Genomic DNA, 20251 nt, shown 5'->3' with positions numbered 1-20251 from the left:
TCCAAGAAGAGTGTTCAGTGTGCATTCATTCTCTTGCTTAATAGAGCTATACATACTTGAGAGGCTAGAATAACCAACAGGGAACTTCACAGGAGATAATGTTATAAAATCTTCACAGACGATGTCAAAGTTAATGGTTAATGTGATAGAGGCTCATAATGACCTTTACACACCATAATCACTGCATTACCAAGCAGGCACGTTCCTACTGTTCCCTACATTTCACTAATTTTAAAAATAAATGATTCAGAGAGTGTTAAACATCATGGGGTAGATATTCAGTTTGTAATATAAATTAATTGCTGATTTTCATAATTGTCTTCAGTAAACAAAAATTTAATATAATTTCCAATTAAAGTTCACATTCAGTTTTACATGCTGTGTTTCCCCATGTAAGGCACAATATTTGTTATAGCTACCTCATTTAAATTACTAGTCCAGGGAACACAGCAAACGATGACATTACTTTTTCTGCACATTTGTGGTTTAACTAATGAACACAGAAGTTTGGTGTAAATTATATTTAAATGGAATTGCGGCCAGCCCTGATGAATTACTCATACTCATTTACTGTCCCAGTATCTTCAAAGTAGCCACTTCTTTATTCTTTGCAGCAGAGAGTCTAGTCACTTCAGAACACATTTTCCTTTACATACACACACACAAATGTTTAACATGTCATTTTTTCTTGTCCATTGTTGTTTTGTCAAGTGTCCACATAAAAACTCAGTGGCATTAAAACATCAATACTGACAAATGCACTCAGCTCATACAATGGATGTTGCTTCTGCATCAGACAAGCAGTAGAAGCATCAATAATCTATGGGACGATAGGTCATTACCTAATGTATTCTTTATAACATGGTATTTGATTTATGATCCTTTATGTCAGTATCTGAATTAACAGAATTAAGTTTTTGGACTTCTTATCCTGTTTTTTAAATCATGAGAAATGTCTTTGCATTATATTTATAGTCTGACAGCAGAAGCAAAACCCTTTCATTGAACTGGCTAATGGGAACAAGGCACAACACTTTCAGCAGCCAACTGCTGTACTGTCAGCTGCTCTCTGTTCTTTTGATGCCATATGTCGCATTAGATTGTTGATAAACTTCTCCATTTTCTTTAAGTCTTGTTGTATTTCTGTTTTGTACTGAAGGCACTGAAACAAAAAAATAGTTACTCAAATATGTGCACAACAAAATCAAATATAAAATATTTAAACAGGAATATAAAACAACAATCAATAACATTGGTGTGTACACAAATATTAAAACTGACCCAAAACCTACATGAAAGTTTTAAATATGTAGAAATAAATGTTTGGATTCAGACTGCTTGTGTGTGCAGAAAGAGAGTACACATGTATGTACATATATATATATGATATGAATATAATAGAGGGAAACATTCCACGTGGGAAAAATATATCTAAAAAGAAAGATGATGAAACTTACCAAACAAAAGCGCTGGCAGGTCGATAGACACACAGGCCTGCCAACCCGAAGTTTGGTACAGATTTATTGATGACATTTTCGTGATCTGGACTCACAGTGAAGAAGAACTCCAGAATTTCCTCTCCAACCTCAACTCCTTTGGTTCCATCAGATTCACCTGGTCCTACTCCAAATCCCATGCCACTTTCCTTGACGTTGACCTCCACCTGTCCAATGGCCAGCTTCACACGTCCGTCCACATTAAACCCACCAACAAGCAACAGTACCTCCATTATGACAGCTGCCACCCATTCCACATCAAACGGTCCCTTCCCTACAGCCTAGGTCTTCGTGGCAAACGAATCTGCTCCAGTCCGGAATCCTTGAACCATTACACCAACAACCTGAAAACAGCTTTTGCATCCCGTAACTACCCTCCCGACCTGGTACAGAAGCAAATAACCAGAGCCACATCCTCATCTCCTCAAACCCGGAACCTTCCACAGAAGAACCCCAAAAGTGCCCCACTTGTGACAGGATACTTTCCGGGACTGGATCAGATTCTGAATGTGGCTCTCCAGCAGGGATACGACTTCCTCAAATCCTGCCCTGAAATGAGATCCATCCTTCATGAAATCCTCCCCACTCCACCAAGAGTGTCTTTCCGCCGTCCACCTAACCTTCGCAACCTCTTAGTTCATCCCTATGAAATCCCCAAACCACCTTCCCTACCCTCTGGCTCCTACCCCTGTAACCGCCCCCAGTGTAAAACCTGTCCCATGCACCCTCCCACCACCACCTATTCCAGTCCTGTAACCCGGAAGGTGTACACGATCAAAGGCAGAGCCACGTGTGAAAGCACCCACGTGATTTACCAACTGACCTGCCTACACTGTGAAGCGTTCTATGTGGGAATGACCAGCAACAAACTGTCCATTCGCATGAATGGACACAGGCAGACAGTGTTTGTTGGCAATGAGGATCACCCTGTGGCTAAACATGCCTTGGTGCACGGCCAGCACATCTTGGCACAGTGTTACACCGTCCGGGTTATCTGGATACTTCCCACTAACACCAACCTGTCAGAACTCCGGAGATGGGAACTTGCCCTTCAGCATATCCTTTCTTCTCGCTATCCGCCAGGCCTCAATCTCCGCTAATTTCTAATTTCAATTTGCCGCCGCTCATACCTCACCTGTCTTTCAACTTCGTCTTTGCCTCTGTACATCCGCCCCGACTGACATCTCTGCCCAAAAAATGCCCAAACTCTTTGCCTTTACAAATGTCTGCTTGTGTCTGTGTATGTGTGGATGGATATGTGTGTGTGTGCGAGTGTATACCTGTCCTTTTTTCCCCCTAAGGTAAGTCTTTCCGCTCCCGGGATTGGAATGACTCCTTACCCTCTCCCTTAAAACCCATATCCTTTTGTCTTTCCTTCTCCTTCCCTCTTTCCTGACGAGGCAACCATTGGTTGCGAAAGCTAGAATTTTGTGTGTATGTTTGTGTTTGTTTGTGTGTCTATCGACCTGCCAGCGCTTTTGTTTGGTAAGTTTCATCATCTTTCTTTTTACATATATATATATGATTACACATGTGGCTAGGCTGGGAGCCCCACCAGCTGCAATCCTGGCTGCCTGGTGCAAGTCACTTCCGTGACAATAGGATGAAATGATGATCAAGGCAACACACCACCCAGCCCCCAAGCACAGAAAATTTCCGACCCAGCAGGGTATCAAAACCAGGTCCGTCACATGGCTTTCTGCCATGTTGACCACTCAGCTATGGTGGTGGACTATGTTTGTATGAGAGTGACCATATACCCAATGAATGAGTCACAGAATAGGGGACAGCGAGTGTTGGAGAAAGGGAACAAAACGAAACAGGACAAGGAGAGGAAGGACATGCCACCGAGTAGAAGCTAAGTGGTGAGGAGGGAGAGAGGAACACAAACAACTCTGAAATTATGAGCAGGAAGAAGGAAAAATGATGTACTGCAGCTTCCCTGGGCACCAATCTCTTCCAAACCAGTGCTTTAAATGAGTGATTTGCCTATGGCTCATACATCAAATATATGTTTTGACTAGCCACTAGTTACTCCCTGTAACTGTTTGGATTTGGCTCCCAACATGGAGCCAAGTTTAAACTTGCTGTGAATGCTTTACATTCATCTAAAGGATACAAACAGCACACTATCTCAAGCCCTTTCCCTGTGGTGATCTGGCTTCTACTCCATCTCCCATCACACTCGGTGCTTGTGCTTCATTGTGTCCAATCATGATTGTTTCTTTGCTTGAAAAATATCATTAATATTTGTTTATCAAAATAATAGTAACACCTGAGCAAACATGATTAATATTGTTTTGGATCATCTTGTGTAGTTTTTAGAGGGATTATGAACTGTTTTGTCACTTTTTATAAATTAAAATCCACATTAGCCTATTTCATGCACTGACACAAAAAAGGCAAAAACAGTTGTTTATTGGCACAGTGAAAGTAAGGAAGATACGGATATCCCTGAATGTCATCAGCGAGTGTCTATCCACAACAGAGCAACAATTTTACTATACAATATAGTGTTCTGGTACAAGAAAGGTCATTTCTTAAAAATGTAAAGGACTAGGAGAACAGGTAGAATTATAAATGAAACAATATGAGAAGAATTACAAACATGCAGTCTCAATGGAACAACAGGAGACGATTGTTTGGATTGGAATAAACACCATGAAAGAATGGACAGAGGAAAACTACTACTGAAAGATAAAAATTAAAAATTTCAAGAGCGGGCAGATCACACAACAGATGTGTACTATAAAAGGCTATTTTGCCTAATATTTGATGGAAAGAGGTGCTCACTGATAAACAACATCACCTTAACATTTTGAAAATCCAGTTTAGAATTGGCATTGACAGTCTGAGACGGTGTGTGTGTGTGTGTGTGTGTGTGTGTGTGTGTGTGTGTGTGGGCGCGCGCACACACACACACACACACACACACACACAGGAAGGCCTTTTGACAAAAAGCTTACTTGTTTAGCAGTCTTTTTGTTGTGTCTGTCTCCAACTCACCATCTCCCCTATGGTACATTATGAGTCGCAATACTGTCACTTCTTAACATTGTATGACAGAAAGAGGCAAACTGTTCTTTCTTTTTCTGTTAATTTCAAATAACTATGGAGCCCAATTTTGACTCCTGTTCAAGCTACAATATATTCTGCATATTACGTAACCTTGCAGCACAGGTGGTGAACTATACGAATTTTTTCCGATTGCTACGAAGACTTCCAATACATGCTACCAGAAACTGCCGACGAAAACCCAGAGCATTAAGTGATGTGCAACCCAACAGTTAAGATTTCATATAAACAGTGAAACAATTCAAGTATGTTCAGAGATTAAAAACAGTGTTGTAACTGGCAGAATGAAGCTGGTAATAAACGTGTTAGTAGAGTTCCATACAAGTTTTGCTTTAACCATTTTGAAAGTGAAGCTGCCAAAAAGTGGATGACCTGATCAAAAGTGTGGCAACTTTTACACATTTTTCTAAATCCCAGTGCACATCATTTAGTGTAAGCAATATTACATTGTGTTACTCGATTACAGATAATTCTGATGGCATTTTTGCAAAAGATTTTAACTTTTATCCAAGTTAGATAACTCTTCACACAACTGCATGAAATTATAAGGAACGATAGAAAACCTGTGTGGAAAAAGTCAGTCATTCAAACTGAGGTGAGGTGAGTGGCATTTTTGTTGTAAATGCAAATACGATCTCTGGTCCACATGAACAGTAATCTATAATGTGAATAAGTGTAATTTTGAAAAAGAATTGACCACTGCACGAAAGATGGTTAACCAAAGGGAGGTAAGTTTGTTTCATGTCTGCACTTCAATATTATTATTTTCTAATACAAAGCTCAAGGCTTTAGACCATGTGCTCAAAGGTCAATGTTTTGTGTAGAAAATCTAACTGTTTTGCTTTAGCTTCTAGATTCTACATCAGGTCATAAAAAACCTGAATCACTTTAGCTCTGTTTTGAAGTTGCTGTGCTAAAGTAGCATAGAGAAATTTCCGATAACTGATAATATTTAAGTCGGTAGAAGGCATCTCATGGAACATTAACAGCACAAATTTTTCCTTGCAATACAGAATTGGTTAATTTTTGTGAATGTATTAATAAATTTACAATACAACACTATCAGCTTCAGTAACTGAATAATTAAATAAATACCACATAACATGTGCCATGATGTAAATACGGTTGTACAAACATGTCTAGTCACAGCAGCTTGGCTACATCTTCATCTGTAACCTGCAAAAATGTGTGAAGTACCTGTCAGAGGGTATGTCCCACTGTACCAGTTATTAAGGCTTCCATCCTATTCAAGTATTCCTCTGTGCATGCTATTATTAATCTAATCTTTGTTCTCTGAATCTTTCACAGTGGCATGTCTCAATAAAAAGGAAGTGACAGTAAAAGACACATTGGGTCTTTTGGCCCAACAATTTCCACCTATAACCGTCAAGTTGTTCGCCATGTTCTTATATCACGATGAATATTATGAAATGACTGATGGCACAGCGATGGCATCACCAGCGTCTCATGCAGTTGCGAATTTCTTCATGGAGCACTTTGAGGAGCAGGCTCTGGACACTCTACCATTGCAATCATCTTACTTCCTAAGATATGTTAATGACATTCCTGATGAGGCCTCACACTGAAAATGCACTGCAGCACTTTACCCCAACATTAAATTTACCACTGAGATGGAAGACAGCAAATGCTTTCAGGTGCCACTGAAGGATGCCTTGTGAATGAGCAAAAGATGACAAGCTGGCAGCTTTCCTGCTTTACTGTGGGGCAACGAGCAGAAAGTTAAGGTGTGTGCTGTAGAGACATTGACTGAGACCAGTGTTTCGGCCCACTCCAAAGATACAAGATACGCTGCACTGTTAAAGACAACATAACTCTTCATGTGCCCAGTGTCCATGATGCCCCTTGCAAATGCGGTAGCATTTATATAGGTCAGACAATTTGCACAGATGCAGAGCATTGTACTGAACACAAACGACATATTAAACAAATGGAACTTGACAACTCAGCCACAGCTGAGCATTGCCTGTAAAACAGGCACAAAATACAGTTTGAAAACACAAGAGGCCTGGCTCATGTGTTAACATACTGGGATTACATTACAGAGATGGCATAGGATTAGGATTAACAGCAACCATTTTAACAGAGACCAGGCTCATACTCAGTAGAGCATGGGGGCAGGTTTCAGATGTTGAAAGGGACCAAAGCCGGATGTTTGGCACTTGTAGGGAGGCAGGAATAGCAGTCTGAAACGTGGTGCCAGCTGGAGCTGCCAGCCCCAGTGGTCAGTGGTTTTACTCCCATTGACAAAGATGGAGATAGATGTCAAAAGCTCAAGGACTTTTTTTCTGACAGATACAGCTCAAAAACTGGGAACATTTTATTCCAATCTAATATTGTCTTCATGATCCCTGTGCGAGTAATATGTAAATGTATTTCCCCCTATCTTCATGAGTCTTCCAGTTTGGTTCTTTCATCATCTCTGTGACACACTCCTGCGTGTCAAACAAACCTGTGACCATTCATGCTGTCCTCCTCTGTATATGTTCAATACCCCCACCAGTCCTATTTGGTACAGGTCCCACACACTAGCAATATTCTAAGACAGGTCACACAAGTCATTTGTAAGCAATTTCCTTTGTAGGCTGATTACATTTCTCTAGTATTCTACCAGTAAATTGATTTCTGCTACCTTTTTTACGTATGACTGAAGCTATGTGATCATTTCTTTCATGTCCCTACTGTTACACACAGGTAAGTCTACAAATTCCAATGGTGAGTCACTGATATATCCAAATAGTATGGTTTTTGTTTTGTGAAGTGCGAAGTTTTACATATCTGAACATTTAAAGCAAGCTGCCAACATTTGCACCACTTTGAAATCTTATTACAGTCTGACCGAATATTTGTACAGCTTTGTTCAGACTGTACTTTGTGTAGGTAACTGCATCATCTCTGAAAAGTGTGAGATTACTATTAATATTATCTGCTGTATGAACAGCAAAGGACCCTACACACTTCACTGGGATACAATCAAACTTACTTCTACATCTGTTGTTGATTCTGCATCCACAATAACATGCTGTGTCCTCCCTACCAAGAAATCCGCATTCCACTCACGAATTTTGTCTGACACACCATACAATTGTACTTTCTATAATAAGCATAGTACTGTACTAAGTCAAATGCTTTTTGGAAATTGACATATACAGCATGTACTTGAATGTATTGATCCATGGCTTTCAGGAGGTCATGCGAGTAAAGTACGAGTTGAGTTTCACAGGGTCTAAGTTTTTTAAATCCATATTGGTTGACATGGAGGGCTGTACAACACTCCTGCTATCTTCTTGTACACAAGTGTGAACTGTGTTTCTTCCAGCTACTGGGCACAGTTTTTTGTTTCATGGATCTATGATAGACTGTAGTTAACAGAGGGGATATCTCAGCCAGAAACAGAGTGTAAAATCTGATAGGGATTCAATTGGGGTCTGGGGCTTTGTTCAATTTTAATGATTTCTGCTGTTTCTTAAAGCCACTCACACTAATATCTATTTCACTCAACTTTTCAGTGGCACAAGAATTAAACTGGGCCAAGACTTCTTGCTTTTTCTTTTTAAACGAACATTTGAAAACAGTTAAGCATTTCTGCTTTTCCTTTGCTACTATCAACTTCAGCTCCTGTCTTGTCCATGAGAGATTGGATGCTAGCTTTCATGCCACTAACAGCTTTTCTGTATGAAAAGAATTTCCTTTACTTTTGTGAAACATTTTTCCACAATATTCTGGAATGGAAGTCATTTAATGTTTCAAACAGTCCTCTCTTGACAGCAAAAGCTGTTCGATTCAGCATTTCACTAAAACCCTATGGTTTATTTTATACCCATTGTCCAGCAGTCTGTTTCTTTAGAATTTTCTTTACTATGACTTCATACCATGGAAGATCTCCCTCATGAACTGTCCCGTCCTAAGCTAAAAGTTCCAAGTTCCTCATTGAGACGTGACACTACTGCTTCTGTCTGGTTTGCTGAACATTACAAAAAGACAGATTGCTACTGACCTTATGAAATACTTCTAGATAAGCTCTAGTACTGTGGTATGAATGGGATAGTGCACAAATGGTTTACATCATACCTAACTGGAAGAGTGCAGAAAGTTTAAATAAACAGTTCACATAATATGCAAATACACTGGTGATTTCTCAAACTGAGGAACAATCAAAAACGGGGTGCCGCAAGGTTCGGTCTTGGGTCCTCTGCTGTTCTTAATATATATTAATGACTTGCCATTCTATATTCACGAAGATGCAAAGCTGGTACTTTTTGCCGATGATACAAGTATAGCTATCACACCCAACAGACAAGAATTAACTGGTGGAACTGTAAACAATGTTTTTCAGCAAATCATTAAGTGGTTCTCTGCAAATGGGCTCTCATTAAACTTTGACAAAACACAGTATATACAGTTCCACACAGTAAATGGAATGACACCATTAATAAATATAGACTTCGATCAGAAATCGGTAGCTAAGGTAGAATATTCAAAATTTCTAGGTGTTTGCATTGATCGGGGGTTGAGCTGGAAAAAAAAAAAACACTAAGGATCTGCTGAAATGTTTGAGTTCAGCTACTTATGCTATTAGGGTCATTGCAAATTTTGGAGATGTACATCTGAGTAAATTAGCTTACCACGCCTATTTTCATTCTCTGCTTTTGTATGGCATCATATTCTGGGGTAACTCATCATTGAGTAAAAGAGTATTCATTGCACAAAAGCATGTAATCAGAATAATTGCTGGAGCTCATCCAAGATCATCCTGCAGACACTTATTTAAAGAGCTAGAGATCTTCACTGTAGCCTCACTATATATATATATATATATGAAATTTGTTATTAACAATTCAAACAAATTCAAAAGTAATAGCAGTGTACATGGCTACAACACCAGGAGAAAGGATGATCTTCAATACTCAAGGTTAAATCTAACTGGCTCAGAAGGGGGTAAATTATGCTGCCACAGAAGTCTTTGGTCACTTACCTAATAGCATCAAAAGTGACAGATAGCCATATAGCATTTAAAAGGAAATTAAAAGATTTTCTTAATGGCAACTCCTTCTGCTCATTAGATGAATTTTTGGATAGAGTAAGTAATAACAAAAATAAATAAATAAATAAATAAATTGAGTGTCATGTAATATTTTGTGTAATGTAATATCTCATATAGACACCTTTTATTAACCTGACACTTTCCACATCATTAAGAAGTGTCGTATTCATGATCTATGGAACAAGTACTAATCTAATCTAACCTAACCTTAAAAAAGACATGTCAGGTTGCAGAGAGGCATAATTAACAGCCACTTGCATAAAGCTTTTAGCCACAGCTTTGATATTCCTACCTGGAGTTTCCATTGTTTGATATAACTGCCTCATGGCCACTCTTACCAGTTTTGATGTGGACTTCCTCAAAGAGGTCAGGCCTGTTTGTTGCCATTAAATATTTCCATCATGAGTGGAGTTCTGAGTATCTGTTCTAGGTAGTTTTCAGAGAAGCTGTTCGATAATATATCACAGTATATCTTGTTACATCCACCAGTAACAAAACTACTATTATACCAATTGACTGTTAGATGATAAAAGTCTCCTGCAATGATTACACTATGTTTAGGGAATGTATGTACAAGTGAAATGAGCTTTTTCTTAAAGGTTTTGTGTGTTCCATCTCTAATGAAACTGTTGCCATTATGATGTTAACTCCTAATCTTTCTTCATTTTCTCTTTAACACTCAGTACTACATTGCGCAAACTGCACAAAACAAAATGTAGTAGCATTCACATCCACAATAAAAGTAATCCCATATGGCAAATGTGTCAGTCCGACCGGGCTAAAAAATCACTGCAATTTCACTCCTACAGCTCCAACCACATCTCATGTAGTTTTGATCTTCTATCAAGAGACTCAAGGAGGATGATGATTGATCATTCCGTATAATCTCACAGGTGACCAATTCAGAATTGAATCATATTTCCAGATGTGGACACCTACCTGTCTTAATAGTATAACAGCCAAATAGCACTTTCCTAACTAACCATTTTGATAAATTCATTTCGGAAGCTCAAGGATGCATATGCAGTCATTAGTCAGGCATAGATTTCTCTGTTTTCCTTAGTAATTAGTCAGCCTACAGACCCCAGTCTTTCTATTCATTTAGTATGGAGTCCACTAAGTTGGATATCAGGTGTAAAATGTAGAACACACAATTTACATTTTTTTCCACTTCATGGACGCTTTTTCCACTTTGTGCTTTAAATTTGTGATTTTTTTAAAGCATGTCTTTGTACAGGGAAACAGTACAGATATATTGTGTACTAACTCTCTGGCCATAGTGTTAAAACACTAAAAGATGAATACAGCTGAAAAGAAACATCAAATATGATGAACTTCAAATTCGCTTGAAATTATAAAATCAAATATCAACCTGATTTTCTGCTGAAATGTTTACATACCTCATAGCAATCTTAGGTGCACAGGAGAATATCCTAAATAACTTTATTTAATGAAAATGCCAGTTATACATACCACCAACACACTACACTGCAGGGAACTGCTAAACAACAAAGTGTAATCCTTGAAAAATTGTTCTTAAAATATTTGTGGTTGACACATGTCAGAAATGTAAGAAGGTGGGAGCTGAAAACAATTATGAATCTTTTTTGTAGCGTATATGTTGTATTTCACTGTTAAATGACACATTAACCATCTTTTACATATATACCGTTATACACTGAAATAAAAATTCTGCAAAGAACAGTTTCCTACACAAATTCAAATAAAAAGAAGGAAATTGTGTTTTTTGAACACTTCCATTTTGTATACAACATTGGTTTTCTTGACATCTTGATCCAAAAATGAAATAAGCAGTGCTTTTTTTTCTAAAAAAGTTTGAGGGTACTCCGACATTGGATATGATGCAGCGAAAATTGCTTATAACTGAAGCATTGGATACCACACGTCTGCTTTTAGGCATGACGTCATCAACATCATGTAGCAGGACCATAGAGACATCTATCGGTAGCCCAGCGTTTGTACGCATATCCGTTTAGCACTACCATCACCCATTATTAGCGGGCGAGGGCACTACATGCTTGTCGAACTGGCTGCCAGCGATTCAGTTGTCGAGAACGGTTGCCGCTGCTTCGAAATGCTTGAAAGTCTATGACATTGCTTTTCCCACCAAAAACTGCACTGGTATCATTCGTATTGTAGTTACCAACACGAAAAAATTAAATAAAAAATTTACGTCCGTGAAGTAAATCTTTGGCACTCTTCCAAGTTCTCAATGTCGCAAAAAAATGATTTTTGCGACGAAAAAGTTTAGGGGTATGCGTTCCCCAGAAAAACAGCACCAGAAATAAGACACTTAAAAGCGTCAGACACGATCTTTTCATGGCACTTATTGTCAAGTTTATACAACTGCACTGTGACTTTGTAATTATGGGACATCCATCGTTTCTTTTAATATTTATAAGGGCAATGATAACCTCGGCATTGACTGCCCAAAAGTGCCAAAATACATGCACAGGCGCATGCACACCCACCCACCCACCTCACGTATAACATTGGAGAACAGGACCCAAACAACATCTCTCCTGGAATTGCGATTCACGAAATCAACATCTTTAAAGTCATGTGATATTTGGGAAACGTGTCCCATGTAGCAGTTTTTTGTCATATTTGAAAGCCACATATTGCCCCACTTTTACTTGTTCCAACAAAGCATTTTCACAAGCTCTCATAGGAATAGTGGCCCCATTTGCACCTGTTGGACATCTCTTCATCAGAAAGGTGTTAGTAGTAGAAGCCAGAAATTCAAGTACAATCGTGTTCCTGATTGCCCTCACTGCACTGTGTCTGTGTACCTCGAAACCTACATCCAGTCTGATCTCCTCTGAAGAAACAGAGAAAATATTAATACCCTGCATTGTGTGGAATGCCCATGCAAATAGTGCAAACATTTTTTTCTGATGTAATGAAATTTCAACCCGCTGTGAAGAGATTCAAGTTTCAACAAATGCCCCACCTTCATGGAGCATTGTCAGAGTAGCAGCTACTTTTGGCATCACAGAGCCCATGTGTGTAGCAAGAAATTTTAAAGATGTAATTTTTTCTCCAGAATGCAGGAGTGGTCAAAAGAAGTTACTGGAAACTGTGAAACAAGACAGTGATAATATTATGAAAAGTATAGTTGCTACTTACCATATAGTGCAGATGCAGAGTCACAGAAAAGCACAACAAAGAGACTCAAGAGTCAAAAAAAAAAAACACACACACACACACACACACACACACACACACACACACACACACACACACACAACTTAATATAGTGATGTTTTACGAAAATGAGAATGGTTTGAGACTATGCTAGAAAAAGGATTATGTTTCTGTCATGGTAGATAACAAGAAGAATCAGATAAATGATGATAATAATCTTAAAAACTCTTACTTTAGTTAATCTGGAAGAGCTGTACACAAAACAGATGGCATTAATGTGCCGTCTGTTTGTTCACAGGTGACCAAATCTAATAAAGGTTTCTTCGAACACAGGGACAGTACAGTGAGGAAAATGGTGTATGTGTTTTCTAGAAACTGTCTTAAATGATTATGTCATCTTACATTCCTAATATGCCTTTTTTCCTCTTGAATTTCAGTGTTCTTTTACAAATATGGAAAGGAAATTCAAATAATTTGAAAGCCCACTAAAATGCTCCATTCAAGTCCTCTGATACCTGTGGGTCACTGGCTAGCTCACTGCCCCTATAATAAAGGTCATTCACAATGTAGTCTTATTTTCGAATTTACATATTGGAAAATGTGTTACAAATGGTATGTAGTACCATACTGTACAAATAGATGTATATAAAAACTCCTGAAAAGTTGTTTTTGAGTGCTCCAGAAAACAAGAAGACGCGTAAAATGTGTGTGGTTGAACTGTGCCAGCAAATTGCCACCATGTCAACACACAAGTTCATGAACGTAATTAAAAATGTGTTGCACTGTGAAGTTGACATTAATGTACCTCCAAGGTGTGATTTCCCACTGTTATAAGAAAGAACAGCATCATTCAGTGAAATTAAACTCTTAGTGAAAATTATCGTGTCAGCCAAATCTAGCTAAAATGTTTGGTAGCTCAGTTGTTAGAGCAGTAGACCATCGATTTTTATAAGATGATGACCAATCACTGGTTCAAATAAAATTGGAAAGAATATTTTTTAACTTATTTGTAAAATTACTAAATAATTCTCTTATGAAAACCAAATCACAACTAAAAAACTTCACCACACTGGACAGGAAGAGAATATTGTTTTCTCCTTGCTGTTTACATGCACTTACATTTACCATCGCTGTTCACACACATCGTGTTCAAAAAGATATTTTCTAGTTAATGTGACCACATAAGTTTACTTTATTACAAACAATGTTCTTTTTATCTTCGCACTGTTGAGCTAGGATCCTCATTGTATACACTTTTGAAGTTTCATCACTTTACATAAAGCTGAAGCAAGCCTCTTTTGGACACTGATTTTAGTTTACATTCACCAACACCACAATCTTTACGACTGTTACCTGCATGTGCTACATGCTTTTTATATCTCTCTGTACAGAAAACCTCATCATCCTACACCTTGTTATACTGTGGGAGCATGGTGATACCTTCACTACTTGCAATGCTTTCCAAAAAAGTGAATTGTTTGCTAACTACTTGCAGTCAACTGTGCTATCCGTCAAGCCACTGAGCGCCAGATGGGCAAAGTGTCTCTGCTAAATATCTTCTAAAGAGGAAATCAGCACTAAGATTTGCCAAGAATAATTTTATTGTGCTTTTGGTTGTAGCTCATGATGGATAGTTGACAATTAGATATAATATACGGCTCCAATTACAAAAGTTCTACAATTCCTTAGTTTTGAGTGAGTCAAATGATGTTGCAGGGAGCAAGAAAAAGAATCTTGTCATTGCACATATCACCGCAAGGGTGGAGCACAAATGTGTCAACTACCGCTAGATTTCCACTATCAGCATTCCTTTCTGTTCTTACCACATTTTTATCTTGTGAAAATAGCCTATTCCACAAATACGATTGCACTGCCTTTCTACTCACTGCTAACAAAGAAACATTCAACAAGTGCAAATGGGACCACTGTTGCTATGGCAGCTAGTGAAAATGCTGTGTTGGAACAGGTATTAGTGGAGCAATATGTGGCTTTCAAATATGACAAAATCTGGTACATAGGACACATTTCCCACATCATATGAATTTAAAGATGTTGAGACTGACTGCATTTCTTCTGCTGAATCACAGTTCCTTACATGGCCCAATAGGAAAGATGCTGTTTAGTCTCCCTTCTATGTTATAAGTAAGATGGATGTCCCATAATTACAAAGCCACTGTGCACAGTGAACTTAAAAATAAGCACTACAAAAATATCTTATCTCACACCCTTAAGTTTATTTACTTTGTTTTTACAGCAAGGTGTCAAGAAAACCAATGTACGCAAGGTGGAAAAGTTTTAAAAATACTATTTCTTTCTTTATATATGAATTTGTTTAGGAAACTTCTTTGCAGAATCTTTATGTTGATGTATATTGGTACATATATATAAAAAATTATTAATGTCTTGTTATTGCTCGCATCTTTTGTTTTATTTGTTGTCTTCTTAATTTACATTAAGAGTATAAGGATATATTACCACATCCATGCATTCAAGCTATGTCTTAATTCTTTACACCGAAGCGGCATTTAACAGTCAAATAAAAAAAAAACATTGATAATTGTTTTGAACTCTCAACTTCTTTTTTGACCTATGTCAACCGTGAATATTTAAGAAAATTTTTTCAAGGAATACACATTGTTATTTAGCAATTCCCCATAGTGTTGACTATAGGTGTATGTGCAACTCACACTTCTATTTTGTATTTTTACCAATGAATAAAGTGAGTTAGGCCATTCTTCTTTGCACCTAAGATTGCTATGAAGTACCACATTTCAGCAAAAAATCACGTTGAGATTTAATTGATTCTGTACCATCATGAGAATTTGAAGTTTGTCGGATTCGATGTTTTTTCTCACAGTGTTCTCTTTAAAGTGACAGACTTACCTTCCAAATGCTTTTCACTATTATTTATACTTAATACTAGGACCAAAAAGTTGCAGTGCACAAGATGATGTGTACTGTTTCTCTGCACAAAGTTATGATTAAACAAATTTTAAAGCACAGGATGGAAAAAGTTTTTTTTTCAGCATTTTTCATAAAAGTTGTAAATGATGTAGTCTTCACTGGTGCTTTGCCATAAATAAATTATAACTGAAGGTCTTTACTTCTGCCTACACCAAAAAAATTGTTCCATTACTCTTAACTGGCAAAACATAACTTAGCTGTAGATTGGCCCTACAATTTTAATCAGCATTACATCCATCACAAACACGTCTCTTATCAAGTATTGTGAAAAGTCGCAATATTATCAGAAGTTACTTTAAACAAACACCAGGAGTTTAACACACAAATGCAACTGAGAAGCACCATAACTGAAAATCTAGCATCTAATTTTCAGCCAAAATAAGACAGTTTTGAATGTGTATGAAGTCTAATGTTCCCAATTCCATTATAGTAGTAAGTAATATTACATATTAATGCAGATTTGTAAAATAATATTTCCCAAACAATTATACAGATGAACTAAACTATCTTATGCAAAAAAGGATAATCAGCTTACAACAACATTGTCCGTCAGCTTCACTTTCAGGCACCCTTGTTTGTGTATATACTTCATTGTGTACCGCACCTAAAATATGAAACAATATATATATATTAATTCTTTGTTCTATAAAACTATGCTAGTATATACAGCCCAGCAATTTAAACAAGGAGCAGCAAGTTCTTTACAAAATTACATAGTTTTCTGCACTGGTTTGAAATAATGAAAACGCAATTAGGAAATCCAAAGTAATATTAGTTCTCTACAATAACTTCTAAGTTCATTAATTACAGTTTGGGATAATGATATATATTATGGCGTGCCTACAAAAGAAATCAACTGTAATTACACTCTTGTTGCATTATCTGTACGAATAAAAATTCTGCTTACAAAATTCTACAGGTTTTCAAATACATTTTATTTTTAGTGAGCTCTTCCTGACAAAACGAAAACTACACAAAAGAAAATATGTTGGGTTCACAGAGTACGGTCTGCCAAATGCAACGGCCAGTGCCGCGAATCTGTAAACAATGGCTTTTTCTGTCTGAGATAATAAACATGAAACTGAAGGAAAGAAGGCAGGCAAGATATGAGCCGGACAGCTAGATAGAAGAGGAAAATAGCAACACCACAACACTTACATACGAATGCATCTTAACAGTACATAGTCTGCATCTAACGTGATAAGTCAAATGGTCTTCACCATGGGAAGAATCACTTCTAATTAAATATTCTTAATAATTATGAAGAGCACCTTCATGGGATCTTGGAGATATAACCTCTCCGCTTGTTTTTCAAACTCTTCCCAGGATTTCAGATACGTCATTGCTCAAAACTACTACTGTTTTTTCACGATAATCATTCACGTTGTCAAGCCCGGGACTACAAAGAAAATCGCCAACACATGCACCTCATTGGATAAACATCTGTTCGAGTGTAACATGACATGTGTGCAGATCAAAGATATTTACTACCACAATGAAAGAGAGACACAGTGGAGCTCGATCAAAGACAATATTCAACAGATTGTGGGCTAGGGGGTAGGGACAACAAATCTTGTTACCAATCTGGTAAACCACTCGGTTGCGCTAGCCTGGCCTCGGTTTTGCAGCTCGAAGCTCTTTCTGGTGGCAGACATCGAAAGCTTACAGGTATAAAATAGACTCCTGTCTTGTATGCGGGTTTTGCTTATAGTGCGTTGCTTCATTTTACTAAAACTTTCATTTGGAAAAACGAAATATGTAGTTGCAACGTATTCACTACAAAATAGGGCGGTAATAAAAGCCTAATATCGCCAAATGAAATTTTTCAAGACAGAGGCACGATAACAAAAGTTTTCGTTAAAGTTAGCATTACTTCCAAGCTGGGAAATACAGGTTTCTCTTTAACCTGCTGACATTACTACATATTACATTTCTGAGCTGTCTCCCTTACTTACAGTCTTGAACGTCTCAAACCTTGCTATCCCAGAAAATTGTGGAAAGATTCATATTGTGACAACGAGCTTTTTCCCTCTTACCAAACACTAGGCTTTTCATGTGTGCAATTTATACAAAATTTCATATATACAATGGAAAAATCTGATATAGGATATCTCGTTTATCATGTGTGAAATTTAAATATCTCATTATTTATTTGCAAAACACTAATTGTAACAGGCAGCAGATGCAGTTTTTATTCTAAACTCATACATTTGTACCAAAGTAGTAGTCTTAAAATCAATAATCCGGAATTCCTCCAACACGTGTACATTATAGGCCACCCTATTTTCAAACTATTTCAAATACTTGCAAAATGTACGTAGACACTGGTGTTGCATAGATCTTGCTCCAATAATAGACTCATTAAGATAACTAGATTGTATCCAAATACCTGACAGCCGTTACTGATTCTCCGTTCCAGTTCCAGTAACTACTCCTCCATCACCAGGATTATAAAATATAATTACAGTACTCTTTGTGCTATTGGTAAATTACATCCAGTGAAAGTGATGTTACATAAAAGCATATAGCTACTTCTAAAAAAAGGTACATAAAGTTTTTGTGTTTTGATGAGTTTCCTGTACTTAAAGTCAATGGCTTTAAATTGTATGTTATGACAACGAACTTCTATTTCCATTACTTAAAGATGAAATTGAGTTCCAGGTTGATGAAGGAACCTAGTGTCCATAAAGTTTGTACAGACATTGCCAAAAAACACAGGGTTCAGGCCAATCTATCTACACAGTCCTCTACACCCACAAACATATAGAATTATTCAGTTACGATAATGAGAAATGGAATATATTTGTAGTTTGGGGAGAATATAAACTTTGGTACATTTTTACTTGTGGGGTATATTTCAGAGTTTTTTTTTGTCAAATCAGCTACATAAGTGACTTAGGCGCTTCGACACATTATGACAACTTATATGAGATTAAAAGCTTCAGTAGTTAACAATTTTGAATTTCTCACAGAATGAATCAAACAGCTCCTTGTCCTAGTTAGAACAAAAAATATATATCCAACCTCTAAATGATTGTGCAAAGATTTATTAAAGTGCCAGAACTTAATGTAAGATCAACAACAGAACAACTATAAATTTTGTAAAACTTCACAGATCTCTAATACAAAGAACAGATACATCAAAGATACTTGCACACATGTAACAGAAACAAATATGAACTTGTAATATTATTTACAATCCTTTAACACTCTCCTGCAGGTTCATATTTCATCACCAAATCAAAAATTTAACTCAATCTTTATTTTCATTAGTTACTTCCATCCCAATCAAAGTTTTCATTCTTGATAGCTTCTTTGCTGATAAGCCCTTGGTAAGAATGTCAGCTGCCTGATCTTGTGTTGAAAGATACTAGACATTGATCTTCTTCTCATTGACTAACTGCCGTACATACTGATAGTGCATTTCCATATGGTTAGAGCATTCATAGAATCCTGCGCCTTTGATATATTTAATAGCACTTTTATTGTCAATGCGTAAAGTAGGAATTGAACTATTTTCAACAATGTCAATTACTTTTAATAAAAGATCAAGCCATACTAGAGATTTACTTGCCTCACTGGCAGCAACAAATTCAGCTTCAATTGATGATTGTGCGACACATTTCTGTAGTTTACTTTTCCACATTACTGGTCCACCACAAAACTTCATTAAGACTCCACTTGTTGAACGTCTAGTCAATTTTTCATCTGCATAATCAATATCGCTATAATCTTCTATAGTAGAATTGTTTATTTTCCTAAACAGAATTTCATCACTTATTGTACCCTTCAAATAGCGAAGAATTCGTTTAATTAAATTAGGTGTGCTTCAGTAGGCGAATCTTGTGTTCTTGAAGCAACATTTACAGCATAAGCTAGATCCGGATGTGTCCCCAATGTTAAATATGTGAGACTGCCTATAATTTCTCAGTAAGTGTCAGTACCAGTAGCTGGTGGTGAATTAGCAGGTATCCACCCAGGCTCAATTGGTAATGATATTTTCTTTGCATCAGTCATATGATGCTTGGCTAACACTCTTTTCACATATGCAGTCTGATTAATCTTCATACAGTCATTAAATCTTTGGACTTGCAAGCCAAGATAACAATCCACTTCACCTAATACCATATCAAACTCCTCATGTAATTGTTTTGTTTAATTATCAACTGTTTCACCAGGTCCCATTATCAGTCCATTATGCACATGAAATAAAATGATTAAATTTTCATTAAAATACATACAAGGATCAGCAATGCTCTTCTGCAAATTTGATTTCTTAAGGTATAACTTTAAAGACTCGTACCAACATTTTGCTGCTTGCTTCAGTCCATACAAGCTTCGAAGCAATCTGCACACATGGCCTGTGCCGTCATCATAACTTTATGGTTGTTGCATGTAAATTTCTTCTTCCTGTTTACCATTCAAGAATGCTGTTTTAATGTCTTAATTTCTCGATGTTCTAATTTCTTCGAACAGCAACACACAA

General features: G+C 37.2%; 1 protein-coding gene across 1 annotated transcript; it reads right to left on the bottom strand.

Annotated features, from left to right (window-relative positions):
- Positions 1-315: 315 nt before the first annotated feature.
- On the bottom strand, positions 316-17267 carry LOC124595039 (signal recognition particle 9 kDa protein). The gene is made up of 3 exons (XM_047133602.1): positions 17037-17267; positions 16301-16369; positions 316-1162 (listed from the first exon to the last, which is right to left on the bottom strand). The coding sequence occupies exons 1-3, from the start codon at positions 17106-17108 to the stop codon at positions 1037-1039; spliced, it is 267 nt and encodes an 88-aa protein (XP_046989558.1). The 5' UTR covers positions 17109-17267; the 3' UTR covers positions 316-1036.
- Between the last annotated feature and the right edge of the window lie 2984 nt (positions 17268-20251).

The sequence above is a fragment of the Schistocerca americana genome, chromosome 2 (genome assembly GCF_021461395.2).
Source record: "Schistocerca americana isolate TAMUIC-IGC-003095 chromosome 2, iqSchAmer2.1, whole genome shotgun sequence".
Lineage (NCBI taxonomy): Eukaryota > Metazoa > Arthropoda > Insecta > Orthoptera > Acrididae > Schistocerca > Schistocerca americana.
This window is presented reverse-complemented; position numbering and strand designations above follow the sequence as displayed.

Bases quoted from the DNA above. Each gene is read 5' to 3' on its own strand.
- LOC124595039 (XM_047133602.1), bottom strand. From the start codon at position 17,108: ATGACGTATCTGAAATCCTGGGAAGAGTTTGAAAAACAAGCGGAGAGG. The intron at 16,370-17,036 runs GTGCTCTTCATA...TTCATATTTTAG, and splicing joins ATCTCCAAGATCCCATGAAG to GTGCGGTACACAATGAAGTA. The intron at 1,163-16,300 runs GTAAGCTGATTA...TTTTTGTTTCAG, and splicing joins AGCTGACGGACAATGTTGTT to TGCCTTCAGTACAAAACAGA.